Below are 16,844 nucleotides of genomic sequence, written 5' to 3' on the forward strand. Positions count from 1 at the left end.
AGAAGTTGAAATGTTTTGGGGTTAGTAGTTAAGAAACTAAAAGCTAGTGAGTCTGTCTCTTGTCCTCCATGTCTTCCATTTATTCCCCTTTTCCTTCTCCAGGTCCTTAAAATTGAGCAGTATGTGCTTTTTCCCTTTTTTTTTGAAAACCAGGGCACTCAATAGTACCTACACATGGTTGTAACAATTCGATCTTTGTGTGAGACTTTTAATAGAATGGTAATATCACAGTGACATTCAATTTATGTTACAGGTGATGGGGCCCTAAAATGTGGTCAGCAGAGGCATCCATTCAATAAACAGGTGTTTCCAGGATACTGTCAGTCTACTCCAGGCTGAAGAAATGCACACAGATCCCACCCATTAAAGTGTACTCTATACCTTTCCCTGATGAAGTGACCACCAAAGAGCCATGGAACACATTAATGGTGTGTTTTAACCTGTTCTTATGATCAATAAATACTGATCTTTCTGAACAATCCATTTGGAAGCATCTTTTTATTTATTGGGCACCTCTGCTGACCACAATTTGGTTATATTTTTGTGAGGTTAGGCTTGCCACTTATTGTGCAAAGTGCTCTTTCTTTGCTAAGTACCTGGCACTTTCAACACGGCGCTTAGATTAAGGTTCTTGTACAAAAGTGAGTACGGTAAATACATCAGTGGTCCATGCCAAGTTGTCTGGAAGTTCCCTTTAATCTTTTCTCTCTCCTTGGGCTTTCATTTCCCCCTCTCTCCAACCTGCAACATGCTCCTACTAATCTCCTTCTTTGAAATAACACCCTCTCTCTTCAAACTCTCATTTCTTAACCCCCCCCCCAACCTATGAATATCTCCCTCACTTTTGCTCTCTCAATATTACTGCACTTATCACCTCCTGCTCTTTCTGAGCCCACATAATGTCACCACTTCAAATTCATTGCAATATCTGTTCTCATATAAATCCTGAACACACCTTACCAACCTTTCCCTCCTAATACTCCTAACATTTGGGGATAACTCCCCCCCCCCCCCCCCAAGAATTGGCAATCTACCTTCTCTGGCAACAGCCATACCCCTCATTCTCTTATCTCAATCTCCCTGCTTCCAGGAGTCAGCCCCTCCCTTATGTGTGCCCTCTAGAATACCCACTCAGTCTATAACAAACTGGCCTCTGTCAATTACCTTTTCCTCTCCAACTCCCTCAATCTACTTGCTATTACTGAAACCTGGCTCCAGGAATTAGACATGACCTTTCCAGCTGCCCGCTCCCATGGTGACCTCCTGTGGACTCAGTCATCCAGACCAAATGGACAAAAAGGAGGCAGAGATGGACCTTTCCTCTCCCCACAAAGCACCTTCCAGGTTCTTCCTACACCTCCCTCTCTTTCTCTCTGTTCTTTTGAAGATCACGGCTTCTGTCTTTTTTCTCTAGTTTGTCTGAGGAATGGAATAATTTACTGGCCTCCCAGCCCTGTTTCACACTTTTTCAATTTTACCTCTGAAGTACCCACCATCATCCTCGGTGATATTCCAATCAATATTAACAGAGCATCCACTTCTCAACTAATCAACTAACCTCTTCTTTTAACCTAATACAATGGACACAAACCACCACTCACTCCAATGCGAACACCCTCAACCTCATTTTCTCCCACTTCTGCGCTTCCTGTAACCCCTCCGATATCCCTTTTCCTCTCTCTGATCACACCCTTATCAGTTTCACACTCTCCCTGTCTCTTACCTCCCAAGCTTCCAACTTGCAAATGGTTACCCACAGGAACCTTCACCACCTCAGCCCTTCCCTTCTTCTTCCCGCTACTGACTGCCTTTATGATAGAATCACTCCCCTGTCCTGCCCAGACCTGGTCACTTCTGCCTACAACAACATACTGTCATCATGGACACACTCTCTCCTCTCTCTACACCCAGAACCAGGGCTCTCCTGCTACAACCCTGACAAGCAGACAACACTAGAAGTCTCAAGAGACTCAGTCGTGCTCTTGAGTGAGATGGCATAAAACTAAATCCCTGCAAGACTTCACCCTCTACAAATCTGCCATTCTCAAATACAACTCCTGCCTGCACACTGCTAAACAAACCTACTACCTCACTCTCATCAAACACCTTTCATCCAAATCTTGTCAACTGTTTTCCATCCTTAATTTCTTACTTCACTCCCCACTGCCTCCAGCCAGCAACTTGCTTACTGCTCAAGAGATTGCCAATCATTTCAAAAACAAAATAGACAAAATTCATGATAAGATATCCAGTGTCCAGCTTTCTCTCCAACCAACACACCAAGTCCCACAATACTTTCCTTCTTCAACCCTGTTACCACTGAGGAAGTTTCCAAATTCCTTTCCGTTGCCCACCTCACCACCTGTCCCCTGGAGCCTGTCCCCTCACAATCACTGCGACCACTTTCCTGCTCCATCCTAAACTCTGTAACCCACATCTTTAACCTCCCCTCTCCTCGGGCATCCCTGCTCAAACATGCACTGGTCAACCCCATACTTAAAAAACCCTCACTGGACCCCACCTGTTAGACTATCTTAAGACCCATCTTCTGCTCCTGTTTGCCTCCAAGCTTCTTGAACACCTTGTCCACAACCGTATGAGTTGTTATATATATATTGACAACAACCTTCTTGATTCCCTACAGTCCGGCTTTCGCCCACAACATTCCCCCTCAAATGCCCTATTAAAACTCACCAATGACCTACTAACTGCTAAAACCAATAACTAGTGCTCCATACTCATACTCTTAGACCTTTATGCTGTCTTTAACACAGTTGATCACCCACTTCTCCTCAACAAACTCCACTTCCTTGGCCTCCGTGACTCCTCTGTATCCTGATTTGCCTCCTACTTATCTCAGCGCACTTTCAGTGTCACATACAATACCATCTCTTCCGCTCCACTTCCTCTTTCTGTTGGGGTACCCCAAGGCTCCTTCTCTGGACCCTAACTCATCTCTCTCTATACCTCTTCTCTGGGCCAGTTACTAACATCCCATGGCTTCCAATGACACCCAGATCTATCTTTACTTTCAACTCACCCCCTTAATCTCTTTACATATCACAAATTTACTAAGCACCACTTACTCAAAGTCAGTCTTTCAAAAACTGAGCTTGTAATATTTCCTCCTGCCTGATCCCGTCCCTTTGACTTCACCTTTGAGATTAACAGCACAACCATTGGTTCGATCTACACATGCCAGAGTGCTATGTGTAATCCTAGACTCTGACCTCTCATTTGAATCACTGGCTAAATCTTGCTCCCTTACCCTGTGCAATATTTCCAGAATTCACTCCTTCCTGACTTATTAGTTGTGACTATGAGTATGCCCTTACTACACTTTCTGATATCCTTTCCATATACATACAACTGGATACTACTCTTAGAAGGATCTCTCTTGCAGGTTTTATCCCTCTTTTTTTCTTGTCTCTGCTCACCTGGAGAACTTTTACAGCCTAGACTACTGCAACTCACTCCTCACTGGCCTATCCCTACACAGGCTATCCCCCCTTCAGCTTATTATTATTATTACACAGGATTTATGGCACCAACAGTTTGCTCAGCGCTTTACAATATAACAGGAGACAATACAGCAACAATACAGCTTATTATGAATGTTACTGCTAGACCAACACACCTTATCCACTGATCCGTGACTGCTGCCCCTCTCTGCCAATCTCTTCACTGGCTTCTGCTAGCCCAATGTAAACAAATTCAAAATACTAACCACAACATACAAAGCCATCCACAGCATCACTCCCAGCTACATCACCATCCTCATCTGCAGATATCGCCTAAACCATCCTCTCTGCTCCTCCCAAGACCTCTTGCTCTCCAATTCCCATGTTACCCCCTCCCACACTCACCTCCAGGACTTCTCTAGAGCCTCTTACATCCTCTGGAGCTCCCTGCCCCAATATGTCTGGTCAGCTCCTACCCTGTCTGCCTTTAGGTGATCTTTGAAAACTAATTTATTCAAGGAAGCCTACCCCACCTCCACCTAAGAACTGTACTTGAGTCACCACCGTCAGATCATCCCCTGAAGCTGTCACCTTTTGTATCACCTCCCCCTTCCTTTAGATTATAAGCTCTGTGAGCCGGGCCCTCCTATTCCTTCTGTACTGAAATGTATTGTAATTGTTCTGTTCCCCTTTATATTGTAAAGAGCTGTGTAAACTGTTGGCGTTATATAAATCTTAATTAACCCGCAGGGACTTCGTCGCTGCTCAAACTTTCTCCAACCCCCTTCACCCTCACTCAGCTACCCCCTCATCACCCCTCTCCCACGGCCCCACCACTGCTCTGACCTCCTCTTCCACCCCACCCTACATTCCTCATACTGAAGCTCCCCCAACACTCCGCACCTTTGACCTTACTACCATCGAGGAAGTCTCCAAGATCCTCTCTGATGCCCGCCTCACCACCTGCCCCCTCGACCCTATCCCCTCACAACTCCTACGACCTTCCTACTCCTCCATCCTACGCTCCCTCACCCACATCTTCAATCTCTCCCTCTCCTCAGGCACTTTCCCCTCCCCTCTGAAACATGCACACATCACCCCCATACTTAAAAAGCCCTCCCTGGACCCCAATGACCCGAACAACCTCAGACCCATCTCCCTGCTCCCATTTACATCTAAACTCCTCGAGCGCCTAGTCTACACCTGCCTATGCTCTCACCTCAACGACAACAACCTCCTCGATCCCCTACAGTCCGGCTTCCGTCCCCTACACTCCACCGAAACTGCCTTACTCAAACTCTCCAACGACCTGCTAACCGCCAAAGCTAATGGACACTACTCAGTGCTCCTACTCCTTGACCTCTCTGCGGCCTTCGACACAGTCGACCACCCCCTCCTCCTCAAAAAACTACACTCCCTCGGCCTCAGAGATTCTGCTCTCTCCTGGCTCTCATCCTACCTGTCACAACGCTCCTTCAGCGTTACCTATAATGCTACCACCTCCCCCTCACTCCCCCTCTCTGTTGGGGTCCCTCAAGGCTCTGTCCTCGGGCCCCTTCTCTTCTCCATCTATACCTCCTCCCTTGGCCAACTCATACACTCTCACGGCTTCAACTACCACCTCTATGCCGACGACACACAAATCTATCTCTCAACCCCCCACCTCACCCCCTTGGTCTCAGCCCGAATCACACACCTACTGAGCGACATATCAGACTGGATGTCGCTCCACTTCCTTAAATTGAACCTCTCCAAAACCGAGTTTCTTGTCTTCCCCCCAGCCCGGACACCACCCCCCATTGATTTCTCCGTCACATCCAACAACGCTACCATCAAACCCGCCCCGCAGGCCAGAGTACTGGGTGTCATTCTGGACTCCAACCTATCCTTCCAGCCCCAAGTCCAATCTTTAACAAACTCGTGCAGACTCCTCCTCCGCAACATCGCCAAAATCTGCACGTTCCTTACCCCAGAAACCACTAAACAGCTCATCCACTCCCTCATCATATCACGACTCGACTACTGCAACTCCCTCCTCACTGGCCTGCCTCGCCGCTGGCTATCCCCTCTTCAGTCCATCCTGAACACGGCTGCCAGACTCATTCACCTTTCCAACCGCTCTGTCTCCGCCACCCCCCTCTGCCAATCCCTCCACTGGCTTCCGATTGCGCAACGGATCAAATTCAAAATCCTAACGCTGACGTACAAAGCTGTCCACCATACTGCCCCGTACTACATCTCTGACCTAATATCCAAGTACCGCCCAGCACGCACACTCCGCTCCTCACAAGACCTCCTTCTCTCTGGTTCCCTGGTCTCCTCTTCCCATGCCCGCCTCCAGGACTTCTCCAGGGTGTCACCCATCCTCTGGAACTCCCTGCCCCAACCCATCAGATTATCACCTACTCTCCTCTCCTTTAGGCGCACCCTGAAAACCCATCTCTTCAGGGAAGCCTACCCCACCCCCTGCTAACTTGCCGACCTCCTCCACTCTTCCTACCACTCCATCCCCCACAGCTATCTCCTCCTGTGCCACCACCCCCTCCCTCCTAGATTGTAAGCTTGAAAGAGCAGGGCCCTCAATCCCCTCATGTTTTGCATTGTATTGGTATTGTTCTGTCACATGTTCTGTCTCCCTTTGTAATGTACAGCGCTGAGCGAACTATTGGCGCTTTATAAATACTGTATAATAATAATAATAATAATTATAATAATTATTATAATAATAATATTTTGGAGACTCAGCTCCTATACCATTGTTCATTGGATCTGACTGCAGCCTAGCACAATGCAGGAATCTCTGGAAAACCCCCTGAGCATTGATTGTGACCACCCACACTCTCTGTGATGATGGTCATTGTTCTGTCATCGCTACACGTTTCCCTGCAGCTAAATCCTCCTATTCTGCAATATATTAACAAAACAGGCTGGGGTGAAACTATTGGGAAAAACATGAGAAATACAGTACCTACAATCAAGTTACAGAGTCTCTGGTTTCTGCAAACAGTAAATGTATTTCAGGTTCCATCTAGTGGCCAAATTTAATATTGCAGACAGGACAGCTTAATGAATTTCCCTGATGAAGGCAGAACAGCCATATTCTCCACATGTGCTAAATTAGGTTTCTTGACCCTAGGATGAGTATTCTGCAATGTTGTGACTATGAGTATGCCCTTACTACACTTTATGATATCCTTTCCATATACATACAACTGGATACTACTCTTAGAAGGATCTCTCTTGCAGGTTTTATCCCTCTTTTTTTCTTGTCTCTGCTCACCTGGAGCACTTTCAGGATACCATTGTCAAGGTTCTTTTATCATAAACACTTTTGAGTTATCGCATTCAGAATCATGATGTCAGCTGTTATTGTGATCTCAAATTCAGTATATGATAGTAATAGGTATTGTGATATTACAAATACATTGGCAACATCACTAGGCTTTATTGTGATGTCATGGCAAAAAAATGAACAACTTGCAACTATGGTACCCGATATGCAGGAAATTCATATCCATCCTGCCTGGCACACAGCCGGTGGGAAGTATTTGGCACAAACACATGTAGAGGAAAGTGTGGAATTTTCCTGGAGTCTACAAGGACCTGTGTTGATGGGCTTTTGTTCACTTTCAATGGGTTTTGTATTTCTATACAAGTCTATGTTAATGCAAAGCCTGCTAGAAGCAGGTCAAGTGTAGGTCAGAAGAAGGTCAGATCCAGATCAAATGTATCTGTCACTGGATTCTGGAGGATTTCAGAAGTTCAAAGCCCATCAACAAAGGAATAATGATAGAATGACCTGGATCCGGGATCACTAATGCATTCCATGTCTTCCCATCTCAGCTTTCTGGTGAACCAAGAAGAGAAGAAAGAGAATTCCCTTATACTAAGTTTTAAAAAATGTGAAACCTGCCGACTCCCAGGACACTTTGTGTGAATATTGGCTGTGAGGATTCATTATCATTTTATTGTAGAAATGGTGGACATCAGTTTTATCTTCTTACCGTTGTTGGAAATAATACAGTATATACATGCAGACGTTCTTACTGTAAATCTAAGTCGTCGTAAGTCGTGAACGTACCATTCGGATCAGTGAAATCCAGAGCGAATGATTCATCTGCTATGATCATTAAATGTGATAAGGAAGTGGTAACATCAAACGTGTCAGTATATTTGTCGGTGACATTTTTGTTGACGTTCAGGATGCGCACAGATGATTTTAGAGGTTTAGACAACAATATTTCGAATGAGTGAATAAACTGTCAAAAATAAGAGAGAAAGAAAAAATATTATTTATGGGGTGCTGCTTTTGCGTAAATGCTCCTATCTCCTCTCCACTCTTAACAAGAACAACGCATTGACTCCTGTTAATTTCAGAACAAATAGTGTATATATATTTTTGTATATGTTGATTAGTTCTCACCTCTAGTTGCACTCGTTTTATGACTGTAGTCTGTGTCTGGTCTGTTCAAGAAACATCCCCCCCTATTCATGTGATCCTTATCAGTTCCTAATTGAGGCGGAGAAGAGTGATCATTTGACCATCTTCCTACAAATTTAGATCAGCTCATGGGGGGATCACAGATGGGGGGCACAGACACAGATGGGGTGCTGCTTTTGCGTGAGTGCTGGGTTGATGGAGTGCTAAGACGCAGTTGAACACAGCAGTTGAACTAAAGCAGGATAACTCAAGCAGCAGGAAGATACAACAACAAGAAACTCTACTGCACGCTGGACAGACTGCAAGCAAACACCCTGAGAAACATCTTTTACAAGTCTGAGTCCCACTCTGTGGACCTTTTAATATGTCCCCTCTACTCCTTGTCATATTATTTTCCTGCATTCCTAAAATCTCACTTCTTTAAACCCCTGTTCCACCCCAAAACTTGTACATCTCCCCCTCACTGCTACCATCTCCCTACTACTGCTCTCATCACCTCCTGCTGACCCAAACACCAGGACTGGAAGGCATGTGCGCTCGTGTACATCCCCCTCCCATGTTACTTTCCTCACCCTTCTTCTTCTCCTAACCTCTGGGGATATCTTCCCAAACCTTGGTCCTCCACTACTTCACCCCCACACCAGGCATCCTCTTTCTTCCAGGAATAGCCACAATCCCCACAATAAAATATCAGTCCCCGTGCTCCCAAAAACCACCCTCCCTTTCTCATGTGCGCTCTGGAATGCCCGCTCTGTCTGTAATAAGCTCACCTCTGTCCATGACCTTTTTGTCTCCCGCTCCCTTAACCTACTAGCAATTACAGAAACCTGGCTTCAAGCAGCAGATTCTACTTCTCCTGCAGCACTTTCCTATGGAGGCCTCATCTGGACCCACTCACCCAGACCCAGTGGTCGGAAAGGTGGTCGGGTTGGTTTGCTTCTATCCCCACTCAGCACCTTTCAAGTCCTCCCTAACCCTCCCTCTCTATCCTTCTCTTCTTTCGAGACTCACTGCATCCGGCTGTTTTCTCCCATTTCTCTGAGGATTGCAGTGATCTATCAGCCTCCTGGACCCGTGTCCCGCTTTCTTGATGATTTCTCCTCCTGGCTACCTTACTTTCTCTCCTCTGAACTACCCGCTATCATCCTAGGAGATTTTAACATCCCCATTAATGTCAACAACCCGGCTACATCCCAACTCTTCAGCATAACCTCATCTTTTACATTAGCACAATGTATACAGTCCTCCACTCACTCTGATGGGAATACATTAGACCTTGTTTTCTCCCATCTTTGCGCTCCCTACAACCTCACAAACACCCCCTTTCCTCTCACTGATCACAATCTCATTACCTTCACAGTTTCCTCGTCTTCAAACACCTATCCCTCCAAGCAGCAAACAATTATCCGCAGAAACCTTCACAACTTGAACCCGGCTCCTTTCCACTCTGCAACTGACCGCCTCTATGACAGAATCTCTCCCCTGTCCTGCCCTGACCTGGCCACTGCTGTCTATAACAGTTCACTTTCATCCACATTGGACTCACTTGCTCCTCTAACAACATGAAGCATCAGGCCCCGACCATTACAACCTTGGCAGACTGACCATACCAGAAATCTTAAACAACATAGTCGTGCGCTGGAGCGATTGTGGCGTAAAACCAAATCCCAGAAAGCATTCACCCAATATAAATCTGCTTTCTTAACAAACAATTCCTCCATCCATGTTGCCAAACTTTGACTTTGTGACTCTTATTAATACCTTGTCATCCAGTCCTCATCGTCTCTACTCTACTTTTAACTCTCTACTTTCTCCACCTCCACCTCACTCACTGCTCACGAGATTGCAAATCATTTTAAAAACAAGATTGATGGAATTCTTAGGGGCATCTCCACTGCACAGACATCCATCCCACTTAGCATACCTTATACTAAACCTCCCTCAACACTTTCCTCTTCTGACCTCGCTACTACTGAAGAGGTCGCTAAGGTTTTCTCAGAAACCCATCTCACTACCTGCCCCCTGGATCCTGTCCCCTCACAACTACTTAGGTCCCCTTCTTCTTCCATCCTATGCTCCCTCACTCACATCTTCAATCTTTCCCTCTCTACTGGTGCCTTCCCCTCCCCTCTAAAGCATGCGCACATCACTCCCATACTTAAAAAGCTCTCCCTGGACACCACCAACCTGAACAACTTAAGACCCATCTCCCTGCTGCCATTTACTCTAAACTCCTAGAACGCTTAGTCTACAATCGTCTGAGCTCCTCCCTCACCGACAACAACCTTCTTGACCCTTTACAGTCTGGCTTTCGCCCCCTACACTCCACTGAAACTGCCCTACTAAAACTCACTAATGATCTACTAACTGCTAAAACCAATGGCCACTACTCTGTACTCATCCCAATCAATGGCCACTACTCCGTACTCATCCCAACCAATGGCCACTACTCCCTACTCATCCCAACCAATGGTCACTACTCCCTACTCATCCCAACCAACGGCCACTACTCCGTACTCATCCCAACCAATGGCCACTGCTCCGTACTCCTCCCAACCAATGGCCACTACTCCGTACTCATCCCAACCAATGGCCACTACTCCATACTCATCCCAACCAATGGTCACTACTCCATACTCATCCCAACCAATGGACACTGCTCCGTACTCATCCCAACCAATGGCCACTACTTCATACTCTTACTACTTGACCTCTCTGCGGCTTTTGATATGGTTGACCATCCCCTCCTTCTCAAAAAACTCCTCTCTCTTGGTCTCAGAGACTCTGCCCTCTCCTGGTTCTCCTCCTACCTATCGCAGCGCTTCTTCAGTGTTACCTATAACTCTGCCTCCTCCTCTTCACTTCCTCTTTTTGTAGGGGTCCCTCAAGGTTCTGTCCTTGGCCCCTTCTCTTCTCCATCTACACTTCCTCCCTTGGTCACTTGATAAACTCCCATGGCTTTAAGTACCATCTCTATGCTGATGACACACAAATCTATCTTTCTACCCCTCACCTCACCCCTTCAGTCTCCTCGCATTACTAACCTACTAAGCGACATATCGGCATGGATGTCACTCCACTTCCTCAAACTCAATCTTTCCAAAACTGAGCTCTTAGTATTCCCCCAGCCCATGCCCCCTCCCCTGACTTCTCCATCAAGATCAATAACACAATCATCAGTTCCTCCCCTCATGCCAGGGTACTCGGTGTAATCCTAGACTCCCATCTGTCCTTTCAGCCCAAAATCCAATCACTGTCCAAATCTTGTAGACTTCACCTCCGCAACATCTCCAAGATACGCCCGTTCCTAACTTCGGAAACCACTAAGCAACTTATTCCCTCCCTTGTTATATCTCGCCTTGACTATTGCAACTCCCTCCTCATTGGCCTACCAAATCACAGGCTACCCCCTCTTCAGTCTATCATGAATTCTGCTGCCAGACTTATCCACCTTACTAACCATTCTGTATCTGCCACCCCTCTCTGCCAATCCCTCCACTGGCCTCCCAACCTTCTGCTATCATTGAAACCCCCATTTATTTCCCATATACACCCAGATGTAGCAATCCATCTTAGTACATCAAGTGCTAAAGATACCACTGAGCTATGATAATTGGTGATTTATCCTACAAGAATTTGTCCAGTGGTCACTACACAAATTCTTTTGTTTATCCCAGACCTTATTGGTCCATACATTGACCAGGGAACCACCAAGGAGTCTTGGGTTGGCCATGGATGTTCTGTGATATGGAAAATCTCTAAATCCCACAATGAAACGCAATGAGATTCTCACAGAACTTTGAGGGATTGAGCAAATATTGAGATTATATATAGAGATGAGCGAATTTCTCAAAAATTCGATTCGGCTGATTCGGCGAATTCCAGTATGAAATTCGATTCGATGCGAATTTCTTCGCTACGAAGTTAACTTATTAAAAGGGTTTCTAGGCTTCAGAGAGCCTTTAAATTAGTGCAGAACACTGTACCTTTAATTTAAATGCCCTTGGAGATGAGGAAGGAGAAGGAGAAGGAGAAGGATGAGAAGAAGGAGAAGGAGAAGGATGAGAAGAAGGAGAAGGAGAAGGATGAGAAGAAGGAGAAGGATGAGAAGAAGGAGAAGGAGAAGGATGAGAAGAAGGAGAAGGATGAGAAGAAGGATGAGAAGAAGGAGAAGGATGAGAAGAAGGATGAGAAGAAGGAGAAGGATGAGAAGAAGGATGAGAAGAAGGAGAAGGATGAGAAGAAGGAGAAGGAGAAGGATGAGAAGAAGGAGAAGGAGAAGGATGAGAAGAAGGAGAAGGATGAGAAGAGGGATGAGAAGAAGGAGAAGGATGAGAAGAAGGATGAGAAGAAGGAGAAGGATGAGAAGAAGGAGAAGGAGAAGGGTGGGAAGAAGGAGAAGGATGAGAAGAAGGAGAAGGATGAGAAGAAGGAGAAGGATGAGAAGAAGGAGAAGGAGAAGGATGAGAAGAAGGAGAAGGATGAGAAGAAGGAGAAGGAGAAGGATGAGAAGAAGGAGAAGGAGAAGGATGAGAAGAAGGAGAAGGAGAAGGATGAGAAGAAGGAGAAGGAGAAGGATGAGAAGAAGGAGAAGGATGAGAAGAAGGAGAAGGATGAGAAGAAGGAGAAGGAGAAGGATGAGAAGAAGGAGAAGGAGAAGGATGAGAAGAAGGAGAAGGATGAGAAGAAGGAGAAGGATGAGAAGAAGGATGAGAAGAAGGAGAAGGATGAGAAGAAGGAGAAGGAGAAGGATGAGAAGAAGGAGAAGGATGAGAAGAAGGAGAAGGAGAAGGATGAGAAGAAGGAGAAGGATGAGAAGAAGGAGAAGGATGAGAAGAAGGATGAGAAGAAGGAGAAGGATGAGAAGAAGGATGAGAAGAAGGAGAAGGATGAGAAGAAGGAGAAGGAGAAGGATGAGAAGAAGGAGAAGGATGAGAAGAAGGAGAAGGATGAGAAGAAGGAGAAGCAGAAGGAGAAGGATGAGAAGAAGGAGAAGGATGAGAAGATGGAGAAGGAGAAGGATGAGAAGAAGGAGAAGGAGAAGGATGAGGAGAAGGAGAAGGATGAGAAGAAGGAGAAGGATGAGAAGAAGGAGAAGGAGAAGGATGAGAAGAAGGAGAAGGATGAGAAGAAGGAGAAGGAGAAGGATGAGAAGAAGGAGAAGGAGAAGGATGAGAAGAAGGAGAAGGATGAGAAGAAGGAGAAGGATGAGAAGAAGGATGAGAAGAAGGATGAGAAGAAGGAGAAGGATGAGAAGAAGGAGAAGGAGAAGGATGAGAAGAAGGAGAAGGATGAGAAGAAGGATGAGAAGAAGGAGAAGGATGAGAAGAAGGACAGTTCTGTGACAGTTTCTGTCTATTTCTGACAGTTCTGCGACATTCACTCCATACAGCGGTTTCAACCGCTGTATGGAAGGAATGTCATAGAACTGTCAGAAATAGACTATTAATGTCAGTTCTGGGACATTCCTTCCATACAGCGGTTGAAACATTGTATCTATTTGTTTCCATAAATGGATCCATTTATGGAAACAAATAGATACAATGTTTCAACCGCTGTATGGAGTGAATGTCCCAGAACTGTCATAAATAGTCTATTTCTGACAGTTCTGGGACATTCACTCCATACAGCGGTTGAAACATTGTATCTATTTTTTTACATAAATGACATTCTGCAGATACACTTAGAGGAGCGCTGCAGATACACTTTTTGCCAGCTTGGAATTATTCTTATTTTCATCCTACTTCTTCTTCTTCTTCTTCTTCTTCTTCATCCTCATCCTCATCCTCTTCTTCTGAGGATGAGGATGAAGAAGAAGAAGTAGGATGAAAATAAGAATAATTCCAAGCCGGCAAAAAGTGTATGTGCAGAGTTCCTCTATTTCTGACAGTTCTCTCACAGCTTCTTCACATGTACAGCGGTTGAAACATCTGTATCCTAAATGGAAACTAATAGATACAATGTTTCAACCGCTAAACATGTGTTCCTTCTGTCAGAGAACTGTCAGAAATAGCGGAGCTCACTTTTGCCGGCTGATCGGGAAATGTTCGATTCGCGCACCCGAAGTAGGCAAAATTTCGGATTCGACGCGAATCGAATATTTCCTGAAATTCGACTCGAATTCCGGTTCGCCTGGTTCGATTCGCTCATCTCTAATTATATAGATAAGAAAACTTCAGTTCCCAGCCTCATCTCTTGTGGTTTAGGAGAAATACATCAGGACCACTCCCTCCAAAACACCGACCTCTGCAAGATTCCCTACATTTATGATATGGCCGATGTTACATTTCTTGGCATTTTTACTTTGAGAAATTCAGTGTTTTGAAAAGTAAAATCATCACAGATTACTAGAGATGTCTTTGTGCAACGCTACTGTCTGCCACTACACATTTATCACAATTCCAGTCACTATTTTCAGCTACAATTCCTCATTTTTAGGTCACTGTTGCTTTCCATAACCAGATGCAGACACAGGCCCCTTTAACTCCATTTCCCACAACTCCCTGGGTTCCTGGACATGCCCAGGAATGATAAGTTTTTCTGCTTTTCTCCATTGGCAGCTCAGATTGGTCACACCTGATGAGGCAGAAGTAGCTAAGCAGGTGATCTGCAGCCGGGTAAAAGGCCCTCAGAATGGGTGTGAGGGCGGCAGGGGAGAAGTCTCATAGCTCACAGCTTCTTCAAAAAACTCAGCTATCATGGGCAGCCCTTCCCCCATTGCTACCAATGCACTCAAGTTCCAGTGGGGTGGCCCTTTGCTACTGGACCCCTCCAGCTGTTCACCTGTGTTACCAGAACTTTGCTGGTTTTCATTTTAGGAGACACTGTTTATGAAGATAAGGGCAAGAAGCGTTTTTCAGAACCACTTTCCCTCCAGAGGATTCCCCCCCCCCCCCTTCCTGACCAGGACATTTTTTGCGAAAACCATGCTGCATAACTTTAAGTAACAATTGCGCGGTCATGCAACGCTGCACCCAAAATAAATTTACGTCCTTTTTTTCCTATAAATAGAGCTTTTTTTCTGTGGTATTTGATCACCTCTGTTTTTTATTTTTTGATCTATAAACAACCGACACTTTTGAGAAAAAAAAACATTTTTTACATTTTGCTATAAAACATATCCGGTAAAAATGTTTTAAAAAATCTAATTTCATCATAAATTTAGGCCAATACGTGTAAATTAATTGGTTTACATGAAAGTTATAGCGTTTACAACTGGCGGTATATATACTGAGATTTTTTTTTTCACTAGTAATGGCGGTGTGCAGGAGCTGACAGGGGAGAGATCTGTGTTGTTTATACATCAACTATCACCGGGTGTCGGTGAGTAATCATGATTGGCAGCCGAGGTGGCAAATAGCCTCCTACCCGGAACTGCAAAATCATTGATTTTGTGTACCAGTGCTGCCCTGTAGCAGTATTTCCTCTATAGGGCGGAGTGGAAGGGGTTAAAGTGTTACTAAACCCCCAACAGTACAATCAGTCTGTAGATGCAGTAAGGCATGCTTGTTATACTCACTGTGGAACCTAAGGGGTTAACCCTGAGCATTGTGTAAAAGCTATGTTTGATCCTGTCTTCTCTGATCTTTCCCTTCTTTCAGTGTCCCCTCTTATCTCCTAACAACACATATCGTGTGGAGTCACTCTGTACATGCTCAGTTTGGTGTGTATTGCTATAGAGGGGTTTTTTTTTTGGAGAGTGCTTGTGATCAGCACAGGGCCAATCAGCTCTGTCCAGACAGAGGTCAGGGGTTCTGCATCCTCCTAGAGCAGAAAGAAAACTCCTACAAGCAGTGATACATCAGTGATGTATTTCTGCCTGGCACATTCAGCTGTTAGCTTCAGATTCCCGGCTGACATAATGTAAACAAAGAGGTGGGGATAGTGTACAAAGGGAATCCTGGGCCACATTTTTACAAACAAAGTAGTCAGAAGCAGTCATTTAGGGGCAATTTAATGGCTTTTTTGTAAATATCAGTTTTACTGTAGAAGGTTGTATACATAATGCAGATATGTCCCTTCACAGGCAGGCTGAGGACACCCACCAGGCATGTTATTTAGAGGAGTTTGCATTTTTAATGTTGTTAATAAGGCAATATTAATATCGCTGCTACCCAACAAAATACACTTTTTTGAATTTCTTTTTACTTTGGAACATGTTCCTCTGCTCTGTTTCCTCTTTTTCCCTGACACCAAAAGAAAAATGGTGATGGGGAGGGACCTCCAGCAGATTAACTCCCTCAGCTCTGTTCCTGTATGCTGTGTGAAGGAGGGGGGGGGGCGTCTCTTCCCTCCAATCAGCTCTTAGAGCTCTCCTCACTTAGCTCTGCAGTGTGTGATTTCTGCTCTCAACCCCTTTTTTTAACTTTCAGACAAGCGTTAACATTATGTGAGAAGAGAAGAGATGAGATGAGAAGAGAAGAGATGAGAAGAGATGAGAAGAGAAGAGATGAGAAGAGAAGAGATGAGAAGAGAAGAGAAGAGATGAGATGAGAAGAGAAGAGATGAGAAGAGAAGAGATGAGAAGAGAAGAGAAGAGATGAGAAGAGAGAAGCACAGTGGCTAAATGGTTAGCACTTCCACCTGGCAGTACTCGGGTTGTTGGTTTGAATCCCAACCACGGCACCTCATGCCTGGAGTTTGCATGTTCTCCCTGTATGTGTTTCCTCTGGGTACTCCGGTTTCCTCCCACACTCCAAAGACATGCTGGTAGGTGAATTGGATCCTGTCTAAATTGGTCCTAGCATGTGTATGTGTGAATGTAAGTTAGGGACCTTAGATTGTACGCCCCTTGAGGGTTAGGGACTGATGTGAATGTACAATATATATGTAAAGTGCTGCGTAAATTGATGGTGGTATATAAGTGCCTGAAATAAATGATAAATAAGAGAATACTGCAGATAAACAGGTATAACTTATGTAGGAAGATGTGTTTAATCCCC

The 16,844-nt window shown here is 45.1% G+C and overlaps 1 protein-coding gene across 1 annotated transcript in view; it reads right to left on the reverse strand.

Annotated features, from left to right (window-relative positions):
- The window catches only part of LOC149470716 (uromodulin-like), a 61,607-nt gene that overhangs the window by 30,962 nt on the left and 13,801 nt on the right, over window positions 1–16,844 (reverse strand). The window contains exon 7 of the mRNA XM_089661673.1: window positions 7,543–7,720. Coding sequence (XP_089517799.1) covers window positions 7,543–7,720 — 178 coding nt within the window. The remainder of the gene's footprint in view (window positions 1–7,542; window positions 7,721–16,844) is intronic.

The sequence above is a fragment of the Staurois parvus genome, unplaced genomic scaffold (genome assembly GCF_062004578.1).
Source record: "Staurois parvus isolate SC_StPar_1 unplaced genomic scaffold, SC_StPar_1.0 ptg000034l, whole genome shotgun sequence".
NCBI classification, from domain to species: Eukaryota; Metazoa; Chordata; class Amphibia; order Anura; family Ranidae; genus Staurois; species Staurois parvus.